We start from the raw sequence: 26,377 nt of genomic DNA on the forward strand, positions 1-26,377 counted from the left end.
TGCCATTAACCCAGGTGCCCAGCAGCAGGGGCTGGTTCTTGTCCTGCCTTCAGGCAGTGGGCGGGTACTAGGGGACCTTTGTTTTAACACTGTAAATAGCAAATCTGTGAGCCTCGTAAGCAATCTTGAGGTTGGCTCAAGGGTCTCGCAGGAGATGAGTCGAAGGGAACGGGAGAGAACAGATGTGTGATGGAGGGGGTGAACAGGAGAGGTGCAGCCCGCGCAGGGCTGTGTGTGCCCCACTGCCTCCCTCACATGGGAATCCTGGGTGGGTCCTGCACGGCACTCAGAGCAGCCTCTGTACTGCGCAGCAGCTCCGGAGAGAACACTTGGAGAGTTGAGCGCTTTTGCCCTCAGACGCTGCAGAGAACCTGTAAGGGGAGGTTGACTGCTCGCTAGGGTGGATTTCCAGCGGGCACGGAGGTGGCCTTCAGCAAACGGATTGAGGTGACTGGGGAAGGAAGGCTGCGCAATTAAAAAGCTATTGGAATAATGACGGACCAAAGAACTTCCCTGAGCAATAGTGTTTCTGTCCTGCGTTAACTGCTCATGGTGAGCCATGACAAGATCTGGCCCTTGTCCTCTACGTTCTTTCAGGGTAGTACCAGAGTAGTGATGCTCTCGGTGGTATCATCAGTCTTGATGTGAGGGAATACGGGGGGTGGGCTTTGTGGGTGAGTCTTGCTTCTGGAGTTCATTCATGCACGTGAGTACTCTGAAGGTCTGCTGCTGAGTAACTGCTCCCTTTTCTTGCCATGTGCTTGTTTTTAACACTGTAGCAAAGTGCAAGGACTTGATTGATGTGTACAGAAAAAGAGACAAATGGGCAATTACAAATGTGCAAATAAGCCGAAGCTGGGAGGAGGTGTGGATGGCAACAGAGTTGGAAAAATAATCCCGGAACTGGGACTGCGTTGCATCTGACCATTGCTTGTTCAGCTGGCATGGAAAAAGAGGCCACTTTGCTTTTGTAATTCTTTATTGTATGTTCAGCTCCAGGGTGTGGTGATATATGCATGGACATATTTTGAAGTGTAATTCGCTTCTGAACTAATAGTACATCTGGAAGAAAAACAGGAAAAGGAAATTACCAACCAGGTGTATCTTAGAAAGAAGTGGTAGAAAAATAGCGAAACTGAAATTGCAGGAAAAAATAGTTTGCATGAACAGCAGCTACCAAGATTTCCTAGATTTAAGTGAATGGTCTTCCCTGGCTAAATTCTGGATCTTATATAAGGAATCTTCAGCTCAGAATTTGTGTGAAAATTGTATTTTAATGGGCTGAGTTCTCTCCTTTAGCAGAATGTGCTGTTCTCCATCACGTCTCTCTTATCTAGGAAAGTTAATTTTTATTAAACAGCAAGTGTTCAGGTGCAGTGTAGTTGCAGAAAACATATTTAAATACTTGGGAAAAAAAGGAAGCTGGTGACTCTTTAGAGCCTGGCAGTAAGTAAATGGTTCTGCTGCCATGTGTGATTCTTTAGTTTTTAAATGTTTGGCTAGAGTTTTTGTTTTTTAAATCCAGGTATGTATTTTTTCTTATCTTATTACTTGCTATATGGAGTTTACCGCTTGCATCTTGTCATGGCATTTATGTAAAACAGGTGCAGTTTTTAAACTGAGTTAAATCTGTTGAAATGCTCTTTTAGTGTTAAAAAGCATGAAATGTTTTTAACAAACACTTCACCCATTTTAACAACCATGTCACCATGATACATATGGACTTTCTGCTTAATGACAGATCCTTATGGATCGTTTTTGAGTACACAGAGAAACATCTCATGCAGCTGCATTGTTGGGAAGTGAAATGTGTATCCTTATACGAAGAGCCTCAATTTCTTACAGTTTCTTCAGTTTTTTACATCCTAACTCCAGTTCTCTCCTTCTCGGAGCCTGCTAGTTCCCAAGCATTTAGAGGATTATATGTCCTAAACTTCTGTATGGTTATCTGATGTGAGACCCTGTGCTTTTGCCTTTTGCATGTTGGGAAGGGGCTGGAGAAAATTCTGCAAAACCTTCTGGGACTCTCTGGGTGCTACAGTCTGGTTCACAAGAAGGACCTGAAATCTAAGAGGTCTTCTGGTCTGGATCCTCTTTCCATTAACACCATGGAGCACTAACCTAGAGCCAAGCAATGGAGCAGGCTGTGAAAACCACGTGAAGGTATCTGGAGAGCCTTGTCTGTTTCCAAGGGGTAAGGCAAGGGCACTATCCACTGGGCTCTTTTTCCAGTGTGGCTCCTACTAATAACTTCCTTCTTCCACATGGTGCCACACTAAGATTAATTTTATGCCTCAGGGGAAATCCCCCAGTGCTGTTTAATAACCAGCTCTTCTGTCTCTGGACGAGTGCTGCGAGTTGACTGTGAAGCCAAGTGGTGATCTGTGTAGGAACAAGGTGACTTGCTGGCCCTATGACAGTACCATCACTGCTCTGTAGGGGGATTTGGATTTGGTCCCCAGACGTTTCATGAGCTGGCTTTGGGGAAATTGTTGCTACCGGGCATGCCCAAGAATCTCCCATGAAAGGCATCTCAGTGGATGGCAGCAGTCGAACGTGGGTCCTCTGTCCCCACCAGGGCTGAACGTGGGTCCTCTGTCCCCACCAGGGCCGGAAAGTCCCTGAGAGCTGTGAATGCTGAGAGGCTGCCCTAGGGAGCCATGGATGCTTCCTCAGCATGGAGTACTGGCTTTTGGGGCTGCTGAGCTCCTGTGGGAAATGCTTTAAGCTCGCTGAGTCATAGGAGTCAGTGCCTGCCGTTACCATAGAAATCAGATCAGCTGCTAGGGGTGGGGAGTCCTTGTCCTTTGGCTCCACTGCTTCGTGGTTCCAGCATGAGCTCATGGTGCTAGGGAACCTGATTTCTTGCTCCTTGGCCTGTCAAGATCAGAGGAGGTCAGGCAGCTCTTGCAGCCCTTGCCAGAGGGCAGGGAATAATTTTGCTTGGGTCTTTGCATGGCTGCAGTGGTGGGACCCTGTGTGTCTGATGTGCCTTGCTGCCTGTATATGTCATGCTCTTTCATATTTTGGGAAACATTGCATTTGATTAGTAATAGCTTCCAGTCCTTTGGGGGCCCCAGAGAGGTGAAAACTGGTAAACTGGTGGGTAGCAGATAAGGGAGGACAGGAAGTAAGTGGTAAGCTTGGAATGATCCGGATGGAGAGGAAAAACACTGAATATCCAATTTCCTGTGCTCTCAAAATGCATCCCCAAGCTTGGTGACAAGTATAGACCTGAACGTGGATGTGACACCTTCCAGAGCTCAGTCTCTCACAGGTTTTGTCCTCTGTGCTCAGTCCCAGTAACTGTTTCATTGTTTTCTCTGGATGAATATACACATTCAAGCTCTAGGGATGGACGATGCAAAACATCGTTGCCCCATCTCCATTCTGCTAAAGAAAATAGCTTTACTGTGAATATACTTTTCACACTAAGATGTTGTGCCTCCTCAGATCATCTTTGAACCCTTTGCTTTCCTCATAATGCAAAATAAGCACAAGCATCTCTGTGAAACAGTGTTACAGAGACTCTAGCTGATGCAAGGTGTCACTTTGTTTTTCTACAGTTCCTCTTGGCTTGCTGCCTGCTGGCCACTGAATTATTGTCCATGTGGTCTGTGTGAGCAATCCAGATCTACAAAGCTGTCATTTTTAATGTTTCCTTGTTTACTTCCAGGACACCGAATTCAGAGGATAACAGCTGTTTCCCAAGCATTGTCCCTAAGAGTTGGTACTCTTAGGAGGTCCTGTATGCTGTGCTAGCTCAGTCCCAGGTTTAATGTATCTTCTGCTTCAGATGAGAGTGAGAAATATTTGCAAACAACAGCAAATGCACTGAGCTGTCTGTTTCTTGGACTCTCTTAATTCTTTGGTCTCCTCAGTATTATGGTGTGCTTGGTGAAAAATATTCAGGCAGTATGGCTTTCAATGAAAGAGATGATTCCTTGCTGCTAGCTGTTATGTAGAAGGAAGGATTTACTGGGTGATGCTGAAAGGAGATGAGGGTTGTATATGTGTTTTTCTTCCTGTCTTACTAGCTCAGCCTAAAAAATTCCTGGTTTAGGGAGCTGTTCACTTCTCTGTTCAGATCCCAGCACACTGAAGCACCCACTTCAGTGTTGTTGAGAGCTCTGGCTCTCCATTATGGGGAGAAGGAGGGGGGGGTGATTCTTGGGAAAGCTTCCAGGACTGGGCCAACTGTGGAAACAGCCGGGCTTTGTGCCAGCCGTTCAGAGGGAGGGGGAGCTCAGAGCCGTACAGGGAGTGTATCAGGCAGGGGCTGGTGCAGCCTGTCGCCTTCCGCAGCGTCCTGGTGCTGCTTCTGTTTCAGGAGAGAGAAACTCTTCTGTCCAGAGCTGTGGTGAGCAGAGACTTGTTGAGAGGGTTGATACAGCTCTTGATGGCCTCTGGTAGCTATTGACATGAAAGAATCTGACATGTCGTCCCTGGGCTTGGAGAAGGAGGAGGAGTTCCTGCTTGCATTAAGGGGGAGGGGAAGCATAATCTCTGGATAAGTAAAGATAAGGGAGTGTTGGGGAAAAATCAGTGAGAAGAGGAAGCGCCTCTGTGGGGAGGTAAATTTGTGATCTCTGTGTCTCACCTAACAATCTGTGCAGTCCTAGTTCTAGACACTGCAAAATAAAGTGTGGTGCTTGGGAACCATGGCTACAGACCCACTCTCGGAGCTTCAGGATGATCTGAACTTGGATGATACCAACCAGTCCCTCAGCCAGCTCAAACTGGCCTCCATAGATGATAAGAATTGGCCAGCAGATGAAGCCCCTGCTTTTCCCAAACCAGGTAAGTATCCTGCTTGTTTGGGATCTGGGTTTTGGCTGAAGAGCAGTTGTTTGTCCTGCAGCTTTGTGGTCATATCTACATATATAGAGAGCCTCAGTTCCATTTAAAAGCTTTATAGACACATTAAACTTGCACCACGCCCAAGTGAATCAGGCTCAGTATTGAACAGCACTAAAAAGTGCAGAGCCAGCTGGTGTAAACATGCTCTTGTCAGTCCTGTGCCTGGCTACGTTTTGGTGCTGACAGTACAGATGTGCTGTAAATCCTTGAGTGTCCTCCACTATGGCCTCTTGCAGGAGAGTTAGGCCTTCAGCACTGGACTGGTCTCAAACATCCGTCTGGGAGGTGGGGCTGGAGATCTGAGTTGTTGCTCTGAAATCCTGTGCTATGAACTGCTGGCCAAAGAGGTCAGGAAAATTAGCTCAGGGACATAAAGGATGGCCATCCATCAAGGGACTATGTTAAGATCCTCCTTTTCTGAAAAGCCATGATGGTGTCCTTGGGTTTTGTCTTTGTGAATAATTGTGATGTATCTGAGCAGTTGTTTGAGAGAGTGTGCATTCTGAGGGATGCATATGGACCTCGTAGGACTGACGGGACTCTTTTGAAGTCGTTGCTGCTCTTGTCCCCTCAGAATTTCAAAAGTGCGTTTTCAAGATGTACAGTTGCATACATTCGTCCCTCTCATGTAGAAGTGCCATTTTTTCTTATACCTCTATCTCTTTGTACTTGCCAGTGTGCTCCAGATCTCTTCTTCTGATTGCTTGTTTCTTGTACTTTGTGCAGACGACTCCAAAGGCTCCCCTGAGCCTGTCACTCACCTGCAGTGGGACGATCCCTACTATGATATCGCCAGGCACCACATTGTGGAAGTAGCAGGTAGGAGCCTTTCTGTTTTCTCCTTTGATGTCTTTGCAGCTGGGCTGAGGAAGGGCTTTTCTAATAGGGCTCTGGGGACATCTGCTGTTTGCCAGGCCCAAGTGGCAATGACAGGTGCCACTGTGAAGAGAAGGAGCACCAAAATTCTTGAATGTTTGTGATATGTGTAATTTTCCATTGACTTCAGCTAAACTTGAGTTCCTTTTTGGCTCTTGCTGTCTTGATTATTTTATTAGCAGGACTCAGTTGCTTTTGCTGAATTGTTTTAGATATGGCCCTTTACTACATCCTGAGCACAAAAGTGGTTTTTGCATGAAAATGCCAGAGAAATTGCCTACGTAAGCAATACAGCTGTAAGGTCCTCAGCTGACTGAGTAATCCTCAGTAGGTGGCTTCTCTCGTATTTGAATGGCCAGAGCTTGCCATCCTGTCTAGAAATAACATGTACAGAAATCTGAAATAGGGGGAATAGGCCTGTGTTCCACTTCAAGGAAACACCTGTTCATTCAGGGTCACAAGCATTTGCATTTTCTTTGTGTTTTCTTGTCTTACACTAACCCTTGGTGATATACTGCTGGGACGTCCATAAGAAAGAGTTTTGGGGGTATTCTTTAGGTTTCTGTGGTGAGCCTGAGTGAAGGGTAAGGCCAGTTTGTCTTGTGTTCCTTGCTTTTTTTTTTTGAAAAAAAAGCAGCTCTTCAGCCTGTTGTGACTTGATTCACACTTCCTGCTTGGCTATCTATAGCCACCTCCTACCCCTCCTAGTGCCACCTCCTAGCCTTCCTATTGCCATCTCTGCCCCACGTGTGAATTTTCAAGGAAGCAGAGGCACAAGCTGGAGTCCTCCTGATTCAGGGTTGTTCTGCAGCAGAGTTTGGCCACAAAGGAAAGAGTCTCAGGTACTTACTTTGATAAGAGGTGTCTTGATATCATTCTTATCTGGGCAATTTTCTCAAATGAGCTTTCTTTTTCCTGATCTCTCATGTTCCATCTTTTGTGGAACAAAATAATAATGGCAGACTCAAAACCTTGTTGTTTTGTCTTCTGCTCAGTTTGACAGACCAGATTTGCCAGAAGTGTTTTCATTTGCAAATGTGTTACTAAGCTTCTTTTCCCTCGGGCTGCAGTTTCAGGGCTGGGGTTTATAGAGGTCTGTACTCTGGTCTCCCTGCTGCTGAAACTGGAAAGGGACAGATGTGTGGACTCCACCATTTCAGTGGTAATGACCAGAATATTTGGAATGCAAATGGCAGAGGTAATTGGTGTTTGAGGACTCTGGCACAGGGTGAGTTAAATGATACAGTTGTTGGCTTTAGACTAAGCTTCAGACAAAGTGCTTAGCAAAATTTAGATCAGAGACATTGATAAGAGTGGAATGTCAGCCCCAAGCCAAGGATATACTTTGTCTGCTGCCTGCTGGCATAAACACCACTGTTTCTGCAGGATTTCTTTTCCAAGGTAACGTGGTTTTTTTTTCTTTGACAAACCCTCTGAATGGAGTCTCACTCCAGTGGAGGTGTGTGTCAGCAGCTGTTGGAACGTAGCCATTTGACATGGTCTAGGGTGGCAAATGAAGAATTAGCCAGCTTCCTGAAAAGATTCCGGGGAGAGATGGTGGCTGACTGGGAGCCGTGCCTGCATTCTGAACTCTTCCCCGTTGTGGTTTAAATTTGTATTCCAAGTGAGCTCTGTGTCCCTGCAGTGTCTGTATAGTGCAGGAACTGCTCAGAGAAGCTTCTGTTCTTGGCTCTTGCTGGCCAATTTTCACCGGTAGCTGATGCGTCTGAAAGCATGTGATGGTCCCCCACACGGCGTGTGGTGCGGTGCCTTTCTTGGCACTGGGAGAGCCTGGAGCACAGCTCCAGATAAGAGGATTTGCTACCATATAGGTCTGAAACTTGCTGGTTTCTCATCTCCTGAAAGGAGAATTTATGAAGTTGATCAAAGAGGTGTAATCTGGGCTCTGGGAGGAAGCTGTTAATTTTTTTGGGGTCAATAATTGGTAATTTTAACTGTTGAGAATATCAGACAGGGTACTGTTCTCTGGACTGTTGTTGGAGGCAAACAATCTGGGAAAGTCTGGAAAAATCCTATTAGAAGTAGCCTGGAGAATAAAAATCTTACTGGAGGATTAATATGAAACTGTTAGACCTGGCTCTGCTGACAAACTGTGTTTGTCAGCACCTCCAGGTGCAATGAACACTGGCTATGCTGAGCCTGAAACACAATATACTCTACCCTAGTTCTCGTGTAAGTATTAGCAAGTGGCAGCAGATCAAGGATAGTTTCATCCATTCTATTGATTTATTAGCTTTCTGTCCCATGTTCTTCCCTGTTCTGCACTTCACAGCAGAAAGCTTATGGCTAACTCTGTTCCTGCCTGCGCTAAAATATATTCTGGGATGATGATGCTATTTTGAGACAAAAGTAGAAGGCTGGTTCCCATCCTCGGGCTGAACTCCATGGTCCCAGTGTTATCCTGTGTGGTCAGAAAAGTAATTGCTTCTTGCTGGCTGTGTGCATGGTGTTAATAACTTAATAAAAGCCTGGTTTTGATGACAAAAAGTTAGCACACTCATTTTCTAGCTGACCTTAATTTCTGATTCAGTTTGAGGCATGCTGGATTTGAAAAATCTGGCTATGTGACCTAAAGAGGGGAAAGTACTAAAAAATATTTTGCAGAATTTCTTAGGAAAAGAAGTTTTTGGGGTTTGTTTTTCACTTAAAAATGGTGCAGCTGTTTCATGGAGACTCTCCTTTGTGCCCTGTGTTCCTGTCTCTTCTGGGGACTGGGATCTTGCTGGAAGAGGCTGTCCGTGGGAAAGGAGCAGGCATGTCACTGCTGTCCCATGTGGTGGTGTGTTACACAAAGATGACAGCAAAAGGCATCCAGGCCACAGTCCTGAGGGAGTACTCAGAACTGGAGTATTGCTAGGAATCACAATATTTTAGTTTAAGGAAACTTTCTTTTGGTTCTGGGACTCGAAGCTTTTCTGAAGGAAGATGATGGTGCTCTGCTGGTGCTTTCAGAGCTGCCTTAAGGTGTGTGTTTGTGGAGTGTTTTATGCAGGCTCTCAAGAGGTCTCTGTGTGGTTTTATTCTTCTTGACTCTGAGTGCCTCTTTTTGTGAGTACTGTAGCAGTGAAATTCTTCTTTACATGTGGCCAGAAGCTGGAAGAGAGGAAGTTCGATTTCACTGCACAATCCACTTCTGCTAAGTGTGTTTTTTTCCTTGCTCACATCACTCAGCATTCAGAGGAAACACAAGCTCCTGGTTGAGGGCTGTTAAGGAACTATCCCAAGTTTCTGTTATGGTCAGGGTTTCTGTGTTCCCCTGCCAGTTCTTACATAGCAAAGGTGGTGCTTCCATCTTCTTGGGGGTTGAGGCAGACTAGATGTGACATAGTCTTGGCCTTGAATTTTAGCACAGGTTGAATTGCAAAACTAAGGCAGGTAGGTAATAACAATCTGAAGGAGGTCTCTGGAGATGGCAGTTCATACTGTGGCTGTGTGGGAAGAGCAGGGCTCTTGTCAGCTGTGGCAAGGTGTTCCCTCCTCATTCTGTTGCCCAGTCTGAAATACTGATCTCTTCTTTGTGGTCAATATGCAAAACTATGGCTATGAGGTTTGTCAGCATTCCCATTTTACACGGTAACTGCCTTGCTTTCTTTTGGGATAAGAAAATGGGGGCTTAACATATATTGGCATATGAATTTCTCACTGCCATGGAGGGTAGAAGATAGTGTATCAGTGGTCAGGAAAGTGACTGTCACTTTATACTCCAGCTACATAATCCCTGCCCAGTGATTTCAAAACTTTGTTGAAGCTCAGAGCATGTTTCTGCTAGTTTTGTGGGAAATCTGCTGCCTCACGCCATTAATTATCAGACTGTGGGGCTGCCCTTGCAGAACAGCTGTGATGCCAATATGTGTAAGACCTGTTATTGAAGTGGGAAAACAAGGTGGAGAGCTGTGAGTGTACCTTCTTTTGTGTTAATGGACTGAAGTTGTAGTTTCAGCAGTAAATCTGTTTTCATTGGTGAATCTGGTACCAAACCTACCCAACAAACATTGTGGCTGCAGGTGCCAAAGCTGTAACTGGTGCTGATGATTTGGTGTTGGTGATTGATTTTACTTCCCCATGTCAATGTTGGAACACCAGTAGCTGTTGTTTCTCTAGGTAGGCAAAGGTAGAAGTGGCAGACAGAACTTGTGTTGAAGGTGTGCTGCAGTGTGTTTTTGGTGGCTAATGGACTCAGCAAAGGCCCATTAGCAAAGGGTAACAAGGGTCCTTTTCCCTTCAGGCATGGGATGTTATTACTGGCTCCATTAATACAGGCTGCCTGCATTTCTGCTGCTTTTGGATGTAGTTTCTGGCTTTTAACTTTTTTGTTTGTCTGTTCAAGAATATTTTGTATGATAAAAAATGATGAATTGCCTCTGTAAAACTGAGTCCATCCAAAGCAAGCCCAGCTTGTGCACCATATTTTGATATGCAAGGTCAAGGGAAGGGAGAGTATCTAAGGAATTTTAAGTTTCTAAGGGAGACCAAGAGAATGGAGAATTTCTTCCTAGAGCCCTGCTCTGCAAGGGCTCCTGTCGTGATAGGCCCATGTGGGTCTGTTGAGTATATAGCTGTGAGAGTGGTGGAAAGGGGCTGGGTATGATAATAAATGCCTTCATAAACAAGAGGAATGTTGGTTTTTTTTTTTTTTTTTAAATTCTAATTGGCAGTTTATTTTTTATTCAGAATCTACTAATCTTGAAAAAAAGGCTATGGGTGTTGGATGTGTTATTCATATGGTATGATGCCATTCTCTGTACACTTCTGAAGTTATTCAGAGGACTTCAGAATTAATTGCAATTAACCTTTTTTAAAAGTGGCAATACAGCAGTTGCCATTTTGGTGGCAGAGGAAGTGTAACAGTAAGGGCCGGAAATTTGTTTATACAGAATTAGCTGCAAATTCAGAAAAGAGATTTGGGAATCAAGGTTGCTGGTTTTGCCTCTAATTGTTAGATAAGGCTGTTTGGAGAGGAGCATGGGGGAAAGATGAAATGGAATGACGTTGAATGCTGCAAGACAGCGGCTAGATGCATCCCAGTGGCAGTCTGGCTAGGCTCTCCAACTTTACCCTCATGATTACTTTCTGGGAAAGGATGCAAAGCTTGGCTTGCTATAACTTTTTTTCTGTTCCTCCAGACCAGGGTGCACTTGATGGGGCCCAACCAGGTAGGTAGATTTTTTGTGGCACTAACGTTTGGTTCTGTAGATCATGGTATTCCTTTAGCATGACCATGGCCTGTAGCGGGACTGTCTCAGGGGAGCCCAAACTTTGCTCAGCCTTAGGCTGCACTGGCAATTTTTCAGGAGTCCAAAGGCTGCACAAAATTGTCGTCTGGGGGCTGCACCTTTGCCTCAGGCACAGCAGAATCATCTGAGCCAAATTTGGCGTGTGGGCTTTACTTTGGGCACTTCGGGGCTCATGGGTCTCAGTGTAAATCCTGGTCCTGTCCTGTCATGGTGGTGGCCTGCTTGGACCAGTTCAGTTTGAACTCCAGTTTATCCTGTTACTATATGTGCTTTGGAAGTTTGTTCTAGGATTGCTTCCTATTCTTTCACATGATCTGGTGCTGCACTCATGTGCTAAGCAGCTGGCACTTAAACTGGATTCTCCATCTGAAAGCAACTTTTATCTATTTCTTCTCCATTTGGCTGCAGAGATGTTGTGTTCTGGTAACTTGTTTGCCCGAGGTCGTGCTTGACTGCCCTGTGCTTGCTGAGCATTTGTTAATACTCTCCGGACTTCAGTCCTAAGTCTCAATAATTTGGCTGCTGGTGCTTTCATGCTTCTCTATGTACATGAAAACTTCTATTGGTGTGAAATTCTTTTGCTAAGATCTTCACACAATTCATGGAAATGCTGATTCTCATTTCCTCATTATGTGGAATCTTTTCCCCCTTTTTCTATGCTCTCAGACATCCTCCCATTCTGCACTCCTTGATCTGACCCTCTAGCGTATTTTGTATCAGTTACACAACTATATTCACTTCATAAGGCTTTCTGATTCTGGCAGTGTTTGGATATTGGGAATATTGAGGTGGAAGGTACCATGTATTAAAATACTTCTGCTTTGAGCTCCTTACCTTCTTTTCCTGCAGGGATAAATCCACTCTGGAATTCAAAAGGCAACTAAAATCTACTATACTTAAACGTTTCCCAGCTGTGCCATAAGCTTAGCAGGAACCTGAAATTACATTTGACAGGTTTTTTACTGACAGTGGCTCTGATTAAACATGCTAAGCTTTGTGAAACTTGCATAGTAGTGTTCCAGTATTCTGTAGTGGTGCCCTCTCCTTGACCCTGAACTCTGTTAACTCTGCTGTTTTACCAGTAACACTAGCTTTTGGTGGCAAGTTTTATCCATCTGCATTCTCTCCGTATCAAAGTACTTGGATATCCCCATTTGAATCTTTCAACAGGGTGGGCACTTAACTGAGGCTGCCTGATGAAGGTAGTAATGAGCAGAGTCTCTAGACTGCAGTTAGGCTGCCTCAAATCATGACATAAATGCTAAAGGATATATTTCAGGATATATAACGGATGTATTTCTATTTACCTAGAAGTAGTAAATAACAGGATTTGCAAGCCAGGCATGTATTTTCCATGTTGGCTGTGCAGATTCATTCAATAGTCCTGTCTCAGGACATTATTGCCATCTTGATTTGAATTTCTGCTGTGATACGGTCGTATTGCTGCAGGTTTCAATCTGAAACATTAGCCTCAGTGTTTAAATTTCAGCCCTTTTAGAAGTTTGGCCTTGCGCTCATGGCTTGGAAACACAGCAGTGATTTTCCTTGCCCTGTGTCTCAGAAGTACCCTGGAAATTCGGGTGAGAGGAAAAACACAGTTTGGGCCTTAAAAGTACCACAACAATGTTCAGGAGGTTATGTCCATCAGTGCTACAAGTTAATATCTCTTTAGATGAGCAGCTGTCTTGGCTGGAGAGGCTTTAGATATTGGTTACTGTCTTGCTCTTTGTTATTAAAAGCAAAATAATCTGAATTACATCCTTCAGGGAGGTAGTTTGATTCCAGTGTACATTGAAAATATTTTTAACGTATGAACTTACAAAGTTGGGGTGCTCTGTGAGTACTGATGGTATATAATTGGTTATTGGTTTGTTGTTAGCTATTGAGCATTCCTCATCTGGGAGAGGTAGGAGGCAGCCTGAGAAGCCAAGTGATTACTTCATGGTCTATAGTTGTGTTCAGTGGAAACTTCAGCTGTTTGCAATTGCAAACAAGGGGTGAAGACCTAGGTACATAAGATTAATATTGCAAACAGGAAAGCAAATAGTACAAGGGATGGAGCATCTGGGGAAGATCAAACCTGATAAGAATCTGTTCTGTAGGAGGCAGAGGCAGTTTCCTCCAACAAGAATATGTGGAATGGACTTTAGGTTCTTGTTTATAAATTGGAGCAACTGATTGTTCAGCTTTGACGTTGAATTTTTGATTTTGTCATGTCTGGAGCAAGGAGACTGATCAGATGTGTCAGGTAGAAACAAGATTGGGAGTTGATGAGCTTGAAAGTTTCTGTGTTGACAGGCTGAGCTCAGTGTGATGAAACTGGAGCAAAACCCGGAACTCAGAAAAAGGCATGCTGATTCCTTTGTAGGTCTCATGCATAAATTCATTCTGATTTGGAAGGCAAAGCAGGCCACTCCTTTTGCAGTCATCCAGGGCACTGTAGATTATATTTGATGTACTTGGCCCTGGAAATTGTCCAGGGGATACATGCCATCTCCCCTTTGGCAGAATCATGGATTTTCTGTTTATTCTTTGCCAGTGATCCCAGACATTTTCACCAAGGCTATATAAGGAACAAGATTCTAGACTTTGCATAGGCCCTGCTTTAGGCTTTTATGTCATTTCAGAGAAAGCTATTTAAGCTATGTGGTTCCCAAATTGTGACTTGTCAGGTCTGAGAATCAGTGCCCAGGAGCCTGAGCTGAGTGTATGGCCACCCACAACATGGCACAAACATGGTGCTGTACTGCACACCACAAAGGCCTGCCTTGATCAAGCTTGCAGTCTGCATCTGGCCCTCAGACCATTCACTCTGGTGTGAAATGCAGCCTCTCAGCTAACTGAAGATATCACCTGTTCGGAATTTAGCATAGAGCTAAGTATGATCTGCAAAGATCTGTCATCTTTCTGACCATTCTCTTTCATGACTATAAAACTCAACAGATTCTCAAATGCTATGTCTTCTTGGTGCTCTGTGCAGGCAGGACCCTTTGTCCTTCAGATAGAGACATACGAGTTGCTCAAGACCAATGGGAAGAGTCACAATATGCCATATTCCTTGCCCAGGACTTTGTAACCTGCACTTAGTCTTTTAGACAACTCAATTACATTAGACCTGTCCCTAAAGCTCATGGCAAGCTACTAAGAAACTCTGGGCTAGGCAGAGAGTGGGCTACCATGGGATATGCAATGTGATGTTGGTCTTGTGGCCTGGCTGTGACTGTATCCGGTTGTTCCAGATGAGCCTTGCATCACTCTCTCCTAGTCCTGCATTCCGGGTCATGCGTCCTCCCTAATTGCCCTGTATCTCCGCATGTGTATGTCCCTGTGATGGCCTACACCCCTTTCCTGGTCTGTACCTAGTGCTGCCGCAGTGTCCTTAGCTTTTGTAGAATTTCTGGCTTGTGTGCATCAGTAAATTCTGTGTTGTCTGGTTAGTGACTTGAAAATGGGACTTGCAAGGTAAAAATAAAAGCGAACAAGTAGCAAGAGAATCTGTTCTGGCAAGATGGGGGCAAAAGAGGACTGGTGGCATCTTAATGTCATGGCTGGTGTATATGAGTTCTCTGGCTGCCATTTGCAGCACCAAATGGTCATCTGGTACTAATAGGCAGTGTTCCCAGAAATGTCAGGTTTGCTATTCTGAGCCCTCAGTTGCTGCATGGCAAGTGTAGCCAAGTGGTAGTTGAGGGCCAGAGCCCGTGCAAAGGTGAGAAAATGGCTGCATGATCTGAATATTGTAAATCTGTGTGGGGAAAAGGACTTATTTCAAGAGGAGTGATGTATTGCAGGTCTCTCCTGCGTAAGTAGTGATCCTTGCTGCTTTTCTGTGCCGTGGTCTGTACGAGATGGTTTACCATATGGGAGGAAGGAGGGTATTGTTGAGTATAACATCAATAGCCCCATTCACTGTTGCACTCTCTGCTTGACAAGAAAACACAGGTTTCAGAGCAGGGTGAGTAGCTAAAAAGGTGGGAAGACTTTAACCCTTCATGCTAAAGGAACCATTTCATCTCCACTGCTGCTAAAAAGAAGTCATCTTTGTGGAAATGGATTGGGTGTTGTGTCTGGGAGAGAATCAGACTTTCCCCTCAAACTCTGTATGTCCAGATTTGTGACCTGGTTCTCATCCCAATCTCTCTATTTCCCAGCATGTCTGCTAAGCTTGGCCATGCGCGTCTGCTTGGGCTTTGTTCATGGGGCTGAGATCTCTGCTGGCAGAAGTCCACTGACAGTTGAAGACTGGCTTTGGGGAAAACTTGGCTTGTTGTCTCTGAAGCCTCAAGTGGTGGCTGGGAGTGTCCTCCATGACATGACGGTGCTTTATGGGTTATTTGGTTCCAGTGCAATGGGGACTGTTTTCTGCATGGCTTTTACAAAGAATGCTTTGTTGTGCTGCACTTCGCAGCTCCTTCCATCTCTGGCTGGAAAAATCTCTCTGTGGATGGAAAATCTAGGAAGCAGTGAAGAGCTCGTTCTACAATCCCCCTGGAGAATCCAGCAGCCCTGCTTGACCGATCCGTAGAAGAGACTTAGGATGATGCTTGCTTCTCATCTTTGGGGTGTGACTGGAACTGCTCTTTGTCTAGGAATTTCTTGGTTTCCAGGGTATGAAATGGCCTGTGTTCTGTGTGCAGGACTAAGCTTCAGCTGAAGCAAGAAACAGATGCACCAGACTATAAGCAGTCTGGGACTGTGTGCAGGATGGAAGGAGTTACTGTGCCAGTGAGGGGCAGTTTTCCCTGTGCCTCCCTGGACACGTGTGCATCAGGGGCACTGCCCAGGGACAGCTTTGCAGGATTAATGCTCTGAGCACTCTGCTCTGGACTTGCCTCCATCCCTATGTGCCCTGAGGCATCCTGGCTTCCAGTCCTTCTTCTCCTTTCAGGGCTGGAGCAGGGAATCTGTTCTTCATTCTCTTTTGTTGACTTGCCGTGCCCGTGGTGTTCAGGTTTCTGCTTCCACACTAGGCCCAGGGTAACTGCTGAAAATCAGATTTAGCTTTGCTGGCAGCTGTGACAAACCAAACTTCTGCCTTGTTATGGTGGTTTCCCATTCTTTATTTACCCCTTGCTTCCAAGACCACAGTGAAGTCCTTAAACTCCCTGTAATCTCTGGAATTTTATCTGCAGGTGATGACAAATATGGAAGAAAAGTAATTTTGTTCAGTGCCTGCCGGATGCCCCCAAGTCATCAACTGGATCATGTGAAACTGCTGGAGTAAGTAAAGTCTTAGTAGGCTGCTGTTAATTTCTTGAATCTGACCTAATTCTCAGGTGCTGGATTCCTGGGGACAGATCCATCTGCAGTAGCTTCTTCAGTTGGACATGTCTTCCCAAGTGCTTACCTCCATTGCTGGAGATGCAAGTCCTCTATTACGGCACACAAAAGGACTCCCAAAGGGAGGAAGAACCTCTCTGTAGCAGAGCACAAAGTGACTTTGTCAGTTCTTTCTTCTCAGGTACCTGAAATTCACACTAGACCAGTATGTGGAGAGTGATTACACGTTGGTGTATCTGCACCATGGCCTGACCAGTGAGAACAAGCCATCCCTGAGCTGGTTGCGGGATGCCTACAGGGAATTTGATCGCAAGTGAGTAAGGCTGCAGCAAGCAAGGATGTTATGTGCTGTTCTGCAGCCTGACATAGAAGATCTTCCCCAGGCCCCCTGTGTAGCTTGGTGATCATAATTTACTGTCATTTATTCTCCTGCTTAAGGAGGTGGATTGTTGTTTAATGCAGACTGAATCACAGGATAAACAGCTCCTTCTATAGTTACATCCTTTAAGCCAACAGGCAAGCAGCAAACCCAGGACCTGGTGCAAGTGTGTCAACCTCATGGTATAATTGTAGGTTCCTAGTGAGGCTGCTCTCTGCTTTTAGATGAATCTTGGAATACAGGGTAGCATGCCCTTAAGGCTGCTGAGTGGCCTGACACAGCTACAGAGCATGGGAGAGGAGAGGCCATGGGTGCTGGGGTGTGGTGATGCCCAGTGTAAAAGGGATGAAGCAACCAGTTAATCTTGCAGAAACGTTGGTTCCTCTGCTTAAAGTTCAGTTTGTCGTTACTGGGCTTCTCTTGACAGGTACAAGAAGAACATCAAAGCCTTGTATATTGTGCATCCAACCATGTTCATCAAGACCCTACTGATACTCTTCAAGCCTCTGATCAGGTAGGAGGGAAGCACTATAGGAGGCTCACCCACATGCTCACACTGTGGGGGAACAGTGGGGCATTCTCAGAAGGGCACAAGGTGAGCCCAGGCTGCCAAGCCTATCCTGGAGTCTCTCACCTTATTCTATCTCCTCCTACTTCTGAGCTCAGAAATACTCACACACCAGAAATACCTCTTTAGGAACCTACAGAGTTTGTAGCTCTGTGCTGCTCCTTTTCTCTCCAGCCAAGTAGAAGTAAAAAGTTGCAGGCTCTGCTAATAGTGAAAAAGGAAGTGAGAGTATCAGTCCAAGTTATATTTGATTTATTGTGATACTGAAATCATAACACTCTGAAATAATTGGGAATAAAACTTTCTCAAGCCTATTGCTGAACATCGGAAGGAGAAACCCAGCATTTTAGGGAGCCTGCTGCTGCTAGGGCTTCTATTGCATCTTGGAAAGTCTTTGCATCTCCTGGTAAAATAGATGGAGTGGGAGAGCTATGTGGGTGACATCTCTGCTGCTCAACCATACCTACCGTTTGCCCCACTGATGTTTCTTGCAGCCCCTTGCTCTCCTTTTCTGTAAGAAGTCAGTTCTGTTACTGGATTTCCCCATTCCTCACATACCTACCTTTCTCTTGTTTTTCAGCTTTAAATTTGGACGGAAGATTTTTTACGTGAATTACCTTAGTGAGCTGGAGGAGTATGTGAAGCTGGAACAGTTGGGGATCCCAAACCAAGTGCTGAAGTAGGAATACTGCTTGTCTCCCACTTGCTTAGGGCTCTTTGAGAGGGGACTTTTTTTGAAAGAGTGGCAAGGGAAGGAAGAGTTTGTTCCACTCAGGCAGTGGTTTTGGAGGGTGTGGTGACAAGTATGCTTTCTCTCTATAGTCCTTCCTGTGTATCCTCGGCCCCAGTCCCCAGCTCTGTCTTTGAGTTAAAAATCCTCCTCCAGTGGAGCATCAATCCTGTATCTCCCACTCACCCTTAGGGGACTTTATGCAAGATGCTGACCTTAACACTGACCTGGAGCTGATGGTGTGCATCTGCTGTGTCTGGGCACCTGCTTAGCTCATTTTGCACCACTCAGCTTGTCTTTGGAGCTTCCCAAAATTGCCATAATCTCAGTACTACCAGATTGCTTCCCTGTCCCACAACCACATATGCATCTATCTCATCACAGGCAGTGCTGTCCTGGCCTCCTGCCCACGCTGTTACTCATCTCCTCCAACTCTTGATTCCAGATAGATACTCCTTTTCTCCTTGCTTTTCTTCTGGCAACCAGATGTTTGTTCTTGTGTTCCAGAGCTGCTTGTCTTGGTTTTACATAGGTGTAATTGACCACAGGAGTCTGGTGCTGTTACCAGTGGGTGTGCAGTGCTGGGTTCATGCACTTTCTGGGAGGTGGAGTGGCTTTTTACTCGTCTGTGTTTTGCTGCAGATATGATGAATACCTGAGATCCCTGCAGAAACCTCTGCAAGTGCCCCAGAAGCCAACACCCCCACGCCCACCACTGCCAAACCAGCAGTTTGGAGTCTCCCTACAGCAGTGAGTATCTCTGGACTGTGTTGCTTTTGCCCTGACTTGTTTGATATGAGGTCACTGTATTTATAACTGAACAACAGCAAAAATAGCTGCAGAATTTCTTGCAGTTTAGTTTCCTATGAAACTTTAATAATTTTCCTGAGGAACTCTGTGCTCATGGCCAGATCTTGACTAACTCAGTTCAGTTCCACCCTCTTGATCCCTGGGTTAGATTGTTTTTGCAACTTAGGATCACTAAGGGAGGAGCAAAATAAGGGCCATAGGAACAGCTTTATGGCACTAGAAACTTCCTTGTAAGCAAAAGAAGTCCGTAGGAGGATGACAGAGGTCTCTTTAGGACTATGCTACTTTGAGCAGTGCTGTGGGTTTGTTTCTTAGTTGTTTTCCAAATAATAAATTCTATTTTAGAGGCACTTCTATTCACCCTTGTAGTGAATCCCACTCCCTATTCCTGCATAGTGACACGGGCAAACACAGACACTGGCAAGGGGTGGTGATACTACGTAAGTGTTGAAGGTATTTTTGAGTGTGGTTTTGCCTCCCCAGGGAATGAGGAGGAGCCAGTACTGTGTAGCTAGACAGATCCTCTGAGGCAGTCTGGGAACACATTCCCCAGCTTCAGTGCAACATTTCCAGATGGTGTTTGCTGTGGTGCTGTGTGCCTGAGCTTGTTGGTAGCCTGGGAGGGGTGAGCTATCAAGTGGTCTGGACAATCGAACGTGAGGGTGGCAGTGAACACCTTGGCATCACAAGGTTTTCCTTGATGGCCATTGTGTTGATAATTCTTCTGTCACGGGAGTGTGGTGGCTAAAATGTGTCAGCTTCTTTCTGCCCTTGTTCCTATGGGAAAGGAAAAAGGAATCGTAACCCCTTTCACCTGATTCATTCATAACTAGCATCCTTGCCTTCTGGGAAACCCTTTGCCCTGCATGTAAAGGCTGGGATTTTTACAGAAGATGGAAAAATGTTCCTGTGGTCTAGTAATGAGCTCCTAGTTGCTCCAGTGAATGATGTAACATGATGGGTGAAGAGGATAGAAGGCTGGAATGAATAATGGCTGAACCAGGGATGGCGATAGCAAGATCATATGTAGTACAGGTTGTGCGGGCAACTTCAAGAGTTGGGGGCTGCATACAGGGCAGGACCAGTCATGTGTAACCTGTTGTTTCTTGCTGCAGTCTCAGGGAGAAGAGCCCTGATCAGTCTCCAGTTCCTCTGGTGGTCAGAGACACCATTGCTCATTTGCGGGAGCATGGTAAGTGTTTGGGGAAGCTGCAATCCCTTATCAGTGACCTCTTCTGTCCAAGCTCCCATCAAGACTGTGGTAAGATAAAGAAGAACAGCGGTCTAGAATAGGGTGTAAAATCCAAACTAGGGGAGTTATCCTTCAAGTGAGATTGTGCAGGGCTTAGGAGACCTCCTTCCTCCAGGAGTCCATACTCCCACTTGTATAAGAGTAGCCAAATGCTCTTTGTATACTTTGTCTGATACTGGAAGCAGGAAGAATTGTTGTACTCTAAGAAAGGGACTTGTTGACATGTGTCTGAATGCCTCACAGCATGAATTTATAATTGTTAAGGCCAGCATTTTTAGAGACTCTCACACGGGTGATTTTTTTTCTTGTCCATCTTCTGTCACTTCACAGCTCTTAATACAGAGGGGATTTTCCGGAGATCAGCAAATACACAGGTTGTCAAAGAGGTCCAGCAAAAATACAATATGGGTGAGTGCCCAAACACATCAGAGCCCCTCTCATTCCATAATTACTACTGTCCAACTGCAACTGTGTTGGAACTAGTCTGTCATGGATCCTCTCCTTCTCTGATAGGTCTGTAGGTGAGGACTCATCTTGGGGTATGACCTGAGTTGCAAGGGAGAAGCATCTGATACTTCTGCTGTGTGGAAAACCTATTCCTTCCCACTCATGTTCCCCTTACTGCCGTTTTTTTTCCTGAAAGTTTCCCTGTTTCTTGGGGTGGGATATACCGTCTTACTCTGGTTATACTGGAGGGACTGAAGATGACCAGGAAGAAACTTAGTCATGTTTCATTTGATGACTTCTAAAGATGTAGTGCTGGATTCAGCACTGCTTTGTATATGATTTTGGGACATATTTTTCCACTCTGCTAGAAGATGTGGTACTTCAGGATTCTGTGTTCTTTAAAATACTCCTTCCTTAGTTTTGGGCTCTGACCATCATGTCTTGTCCTTTGTCTGGAGGAGGTGCTGCTTTGGCCAGTGAGCACTGAGTCTCTGCTCTGCTTTCTCAGGTGTGCCTGTAGATTTCCAGGAGTATGAAGATGTCCACCTCCCTGCTGTGATTCTCAAGACCTTCTTGAGGGAGCTACCTGAGCCCCTCCTCACTTTTGGCCTCTACAGCCATGTTGTCAGCTTCCAGTGTGAGTTGTAACAAGTGTACTACTCCCTGAATGTTGCACTGGCTAAGGACAAAGACATCTTAGTGGGGGCATGCATGGGATACCTTGTGACTGCCAACAGGGCTTTCATCAAGATGGGTGCTGAGGATTGTCCCGTCTCCCTTGATTTTTAGGTGTGGAGGAGGTGAAACGTGTGGATGTTGTTCGCAAAACACTCCAGGATTTGCCAGAAGAAAACTACCAAGTGCTCCGTTTACTGACAGCCTTTCTGGTGCAGGTGAGCACTAGCCTAAGCATTTGCTTGTCGTAATGCTGAGAGGGGCAGGCAGGCCTTCAGCCTAAAAGGTGTAGGCATACAGCCTGTGTGGTCTATGCCAAGGAGGCTGAAAGCTCCCCATGGTGGAGGTAGAACTACAAAGTATCTGAGTAGAAGAGTGGTCTCAGATCTGCTTTACAGCACTTTCTGCTGCCGAGGAAGCCATTGCAAGGCTATTCAAGCAAGAGGGAAGATCATGAGTGGTGGTCTGGACTTGTAGAGATATTATCTGACAGTGCTCTTGGTCCTGTTGTTATGATATGGCCTGGTTAGCTTTTCTCCTCATTTTCTCTGGGAGTCTGTCAGTTCTGGCTTTGGGGAGGGTAAAGGGCAGCTGCTGTGCTGTTCTGTAGGATTCACAATGGTCTCTTTCCTTCCCACATAGGTCTCTGCTCACAGCGACAGAAACAAGATGACAAACACCAACCTGGCAGTTGTGTTTGGCCCAAATCTTCTCTGGGCCAAAGATGTGGCCATCACTCTAAAAGCCATCAATCCCATCAATACCTTTACCAAATTCCTGCTGGACCACCAGAAGGAGCTGTTTGAGGCTGCAGAGGCCTGAATCCAGGCCAGCCCACACCTGCACACTGTGCCCACCTTCCCCCTTCTTTGTCTTGGAGCTGTGACCAAGCTGTCTCCAGTACAAAGGGACCATTGATCTTCTGGGTGATGAGCAGAGTGAGGGCTGTGGAGATGATGGTGAAAGTGTGCAAGTAAGTGAGCAGGAGACCTGCAGCTCTGGATGGGCAGGGGAGCTGGTCTCCCAGCTGCTGAGACTGGACTCCTAACCCACCTGTGCAGCTCCTCCAGGGCTCATCACCAGTTTTCTGCCCTATCAGATGATCTGCCTTCCTTTCCTCCTTCCCTTATGTGCAGTTTTTCTGCCCTCCTGGTCCCTTCCTCAGCACAGATCTTTCTGTTCAAGCTCCCAATAGCCCCAGCTCACCCCTCCTTGCCTCAGCTGGGCTGTCTGGGCTAGGGTGGGCTTGCTGGGTTTTGTGATGGAGACATTCTTACTGCAAGTGCCATTTCTCAGCACTGAACATGCATCCTGCCTTTCCCCAGAGGCACCTAAAGCAGGGAAGGGAGCAGCAGCCCTTGTGCTTCAGGTAGCAGCATGTCCTGCACTTGCAAACACCATTCTAGACCCCCTGCTTTTGGCAGGCAGGTGAAGGACAGGCTCACAGCAATGGGCTGTGTTACCTGTCAGACTCCAAAACAATGAAGGTGAGTTTAGCCCAAAGCCCAGCGTCTCTGGGGTCACCCACCCTAGACACTATTCAGTGTTTGCTGGACTGTAGTGGGTGACTTGCCTCCTGTAGTTACCAGCTCAGGTGTGTTTGTCCTTCCAGCAGCACTTCCAGCCTGGCTGGGAAGGTTCATGCCGGGCCTGGCTGCGCATGCAGGCCAGCTGTGACCCTTTGGCAGCTGGTGTGTCTGAAAGGCAGGAGGAAGTGCCCTGGTGGCACGGAGCTGCTGAACACCATAAGGATCACCGTCTGTCCTGGCAGCAGCACAAGGCCTCCTCTTCTGGCACATGTATCTGTGCTGACTGCCACAGACTGCCTTGACTAGTTAGTTGTCTTTTTGAGCACAACTTTCCCCAGCACAGTGTAACAGAGCATGGCCTTGAGGGAAGGTCTGGGGACTGGGGCTAACCCTCACTGTGGAGTGCACCAAGCCTGGATTACAAATTTCTGCCCAGGTGCTGAGCACTTGTGTGCCAAAGCTGTGAGGGAACAGCTATTCCATGCCAAGGGCCTTTGCCATGTCTCCTCCTGGGTTCATACCTTCCACCATACCGTCTGGTCAGATGCATCCTGTATGCCCTGGGCACAGCTGGAGAGATCTCTCCAGGGCATGCTCAGAGTGGGGTGGTTCTGGCACCTCCCCAGAGCAGCTGCAATACTGTTAGAGCGTTGGGTTTAGGTTGCCTCATTCCCATTACCTGAGCTAAAAGAGATCCTTCTTAGCCTGGGCCTGTCAGGGTTTTAGGAGAGAGCTTCTAGCCTTACTTCACTGGTGGGATATATCTTTGTATCTTGTGCCCTGTGTGCCTGGGCCAGACCTCCCTGCTGCATCTGGCCTCAGGGACAAATCTTTTGGACCAAGCAGAACTCTTTTTTTAAAAGCTACTGGATGCTAAATAGAATTTGTTTTTTCATAGTATTTTAGCCTGCCTTTAAACACTGACCAAAGGTTGGTGCCCCTAGTGTAATTGAAGTAAGTGGCATCTGCTGCAGGAATTAAGGAGATTGCTCTTTTTGCTAAACTCTGGAATGGGGATGGGTGCAAACATAGGCAGCTCTGCAAGGCAGTGCAGGTGCAGCCAGCTGGCTTGCAGGAGGAACACCAACATGTGGGTGGGAACAGTGAACAAGAAAGTGGGCATTACTAAGACTGGAGCAAGAGATGTTCTAAGATAGGACTGGATCTGATCCATTCTAGATACTGGGAGACTTTGCCCTATGGAGGCTACCAGACTGCTGACTTCAAGTCTCCCTCTTCCAAGAATAGGAGCCTTCCCTGTTTGGCCAGGATATGAATTGTTTCATCCTGAACAATTCACAGCAGTAACCAAGTAAATGTTTTGGAGGTAGAGATAATCTGCTCCTAATTCATCTGTGAACTCTTCTAGAGTGAGTTAGCAGGGCTGATGTACTGTGGAGGAGTAATCTGGGGTGGACTAGTGTGAAGAGAAGTGTACTTGCCCCAGTGTTTAAGGGGCAAGCCTGTGGAGGCTGAGGGAGCCTAGTGCAGCCCCTCTTTCCCAGCAGGCACCCTGCTCTGTGGAGGCTTTGATAGGGGAAGAAGGAGACTTCCTGCTCTGACTGTATCTGCAGCTGACACTGGCCTCAACTTCATTTCCCTAGAGGAAAGGCAAGCCCAGCTAACTTCTGGGACAAGCAGGCCCAAGCTCGGCAACCTGGAATCCAAGTGCCTGCGTGCATGAGGCCTGGCCCTATGCACTCTCTGGGGAAGGTGGCATGTTCTGGCGTTGCAGAGCAGCAAGGACTGTTCCCTGCCCATTAGCCAGAGGAGCAGTGCTGGAGTAGCTCCTGTCCAGGGGGAAAGCGGAGATTACTGCAAGTGTCTGAGTTCTGGCTGGAGTTGGGTGGTTTATTTTGTGGGGTTTTTTGGGATTTGGTTTTTTTTTTAAGTGAATTCTTGAAATGACATTTCCTTTTTTAGCAAAATAGAGGCTGATTCATCCCCTGCAGGCAGGGATAAAAGCCTGCTCTGGTTCAGTGCCTGCAGGGAGCAGATTCGGAGAGTGTTCAGGGAACTACTACTGCTCATGGTGGGAAAGTGCTTGCAAATCCTGGAAGGGACCCAACTGTAAATATCCCCGTTTCTCTGCTGCTCCTTGTGCTGGAGCTGCTGAGGGCCCTGGAGCAGGCACAGTAACCAGGGTTGCTTTTGCAGTCTGTTCTCCTGAACACCTTGTATTGAAATACCTGTCCTGTGACCTGAGCCAGGAACTGGCCCGGGCCTGCCTGCAGCCTGTGTCAGGTGGGTGGTCACCAGAGCCTGCACCTGCCGAGGCCAGCGGGTTAAATTCCCTCCTCACAGGGGCAGGGTGCTGGCTGGGCTGGGTTTCTCTGCCTTGTATGGGTCGGGGACAGTATACAGTTAAGGTGCTGGTCTGTGTCAGTTTTCTCCTTGCCGTAGAGCTGCCCAAGGGTCTCTTCCCTGGCTTATCTTTCAGGTTAGCTATTAGCCATTTCTTCCTGTGGGGGTACTTGTTCTGCATCAGCCTCCTGCTTTTAGCACCAGAACACCTCTGCTAAGCCTCCTGCAGTCTTAATGGCCTCTGATCACTCCCTGGCCCAAGCTGTGAACTGACACCAGAGCTTTTGGGTGGTGCAGGGGGTCTGGTGCCATCCAGATGCCTTGTGGCAATGTGTGCTAACTTGAGAGAGCCGAGGGCCAGTTTGGTCCCAGTTTCCCTTTTCATGTACAGGGGCTCCTGTGCAAAAATTTCGGCTTTGCTTTTGTTGCTGGCATTCCCTGCCTTCTTTGTTGATGTTCACCAGGTGCAGGCCTGGGTTTTCACGGTTCACACTGTTTGTTTCCTTTTAATCTGCACCAATCTTGTATTTCACAGTTTGCACTTTTTGTATTTCAATAAAAATCAAAATGTAATCTCAGAGCCAGGTATGTCTGTCAAGTGGCAGCAGCAGTGGCACATCTACAAGAAACAGAAGTTAAGACTGTCTATGCCGCCAACCACAACCATGCTGAGAGGGAGGAAAGAAAGTAAGAAATGCCTCCTATGTGAGTAACTCTGAAGAAATACTAGTTTGCAGGAGCCTTGGGCTGGAAACCAAGTTAAAACAAAAATGTAGCGTAGATTTGGCTCTGTCCTGAAGAGGGCTGTTCTTCCACGTTACCGTCTTCCTGTCATGATGAGCAGTCTGCCTAGGATTGCCCAGGGTGCCAAGTGGGAGCCACCTCATGATTAGCTGGCTAAGTTTATCCTGTGGCCAGGTGATGCAATGGAAGCCTGCACCATCTCATTTCATCAATGTATGTGGATTGCTAACTTGATGAACAATAGTCTGGATAGGACCACCACACTCCCCTTGATCCATATTCAGTTCACTGCCTTTTCCTAAAGACTGTAATTTGCCTGTTACTTCAGTAAGCTTTTTGGCTAGGATGCAAGAATTAGGAGTAGAATGGAGAGCACTGGAGCTGAAACCATCAGCATTGGGCAGTAGCCTGACTCCTGGGCTGTCAGCAATGATGCGTCAGGATCATGTGTTAATGCTGATGTCAGCACTTGCATGTCTAAACTGTGTGCTGCTTGTCAGTTTTTATTGTTCATAAACTCTCCAGCTAAGGGCTTCCCAGTGTTGCCAGTTCTCCTTCTGCATGTTGACATGGCGCCTGTAATGGGGTCAGCATGGTTAACATGCCAACTATATAGCGAGATCTCAAACCTCCTCTCAGTGTAGCAGTTGGTCCTGGCTCTGGGCTTT

The 26,377-nt window shown here is 46.4% G+C and overlaps 1 protein-coding gene across 6 annotated transcripts; it reads left to right on the forward strand.

Moving 5' to 3' along the window:
* Positions 1-472: 472 nt before the first annotated feature.
* On the forward strand, positions 473-25,545 carry ARHGAP1 (Rho GTPase activating protein 1). 6 transcript variants are annotated; one of them, XM_017741680.1, is made up of 14 exons: positions 473-552; positions 4,623-4,800; positions 5,587-5,679; positions 10,881-10,910; positions 16,124-16,211; positions 16,453-16,584; positions 17,078-17,164; positions 17,799-17,897; positions 18,591-18,698; positions 19,874-19,950; positions 20,341-20,418; positions 20,966-21,094; positions 21,247-21,350; positions 21,775-25,545. In XM_017741680.1, the coding sequence occupies exons 2-14, from the start codon at positions 4,662-4,664 to the stop codon at positions 21,952-21,954; spliced, it is 1,344 nt and encodes a 447-aa protein (XP_017597169.1). In that variant the 5' UTR covers positions 473-552; positions 4,623-4,661; the 3' UTR covers positions 21,955-25,545. The 6 variants fall into 6 exon arrangements, with proteins under 6 accessions (XP_017597169.1, XP_017597168.1, XP_017597167.1 ...); XM_017741679.1 differs by lacking the exon at positions 473-552 and adding an exon at positions 586-2,194; XM_017741678.1 differs by lacking the exon at positions 473-552 and adding an exon at positions 586-2,163.
* The last annotated feature ends 832 nt before the right edge of the window (positions 25,546-26,377 follow it).

The sequence above is a fragment of the Corvus brachyrhynchos genome, unplaced genomic scaffold (assembly GCF_000691975.1).
Source record: "Corvus brachyrhynchos isolate BGI_N302 unplaced genomic scaffold, ASM69197v1 scaffold115, whole genome shotgun sequence".
NCBI lineage: Eukaryota > Metazoa > Chordata > Aves > Passeriformes > Corvidae > Corvus > Corvus brachyrhynchos.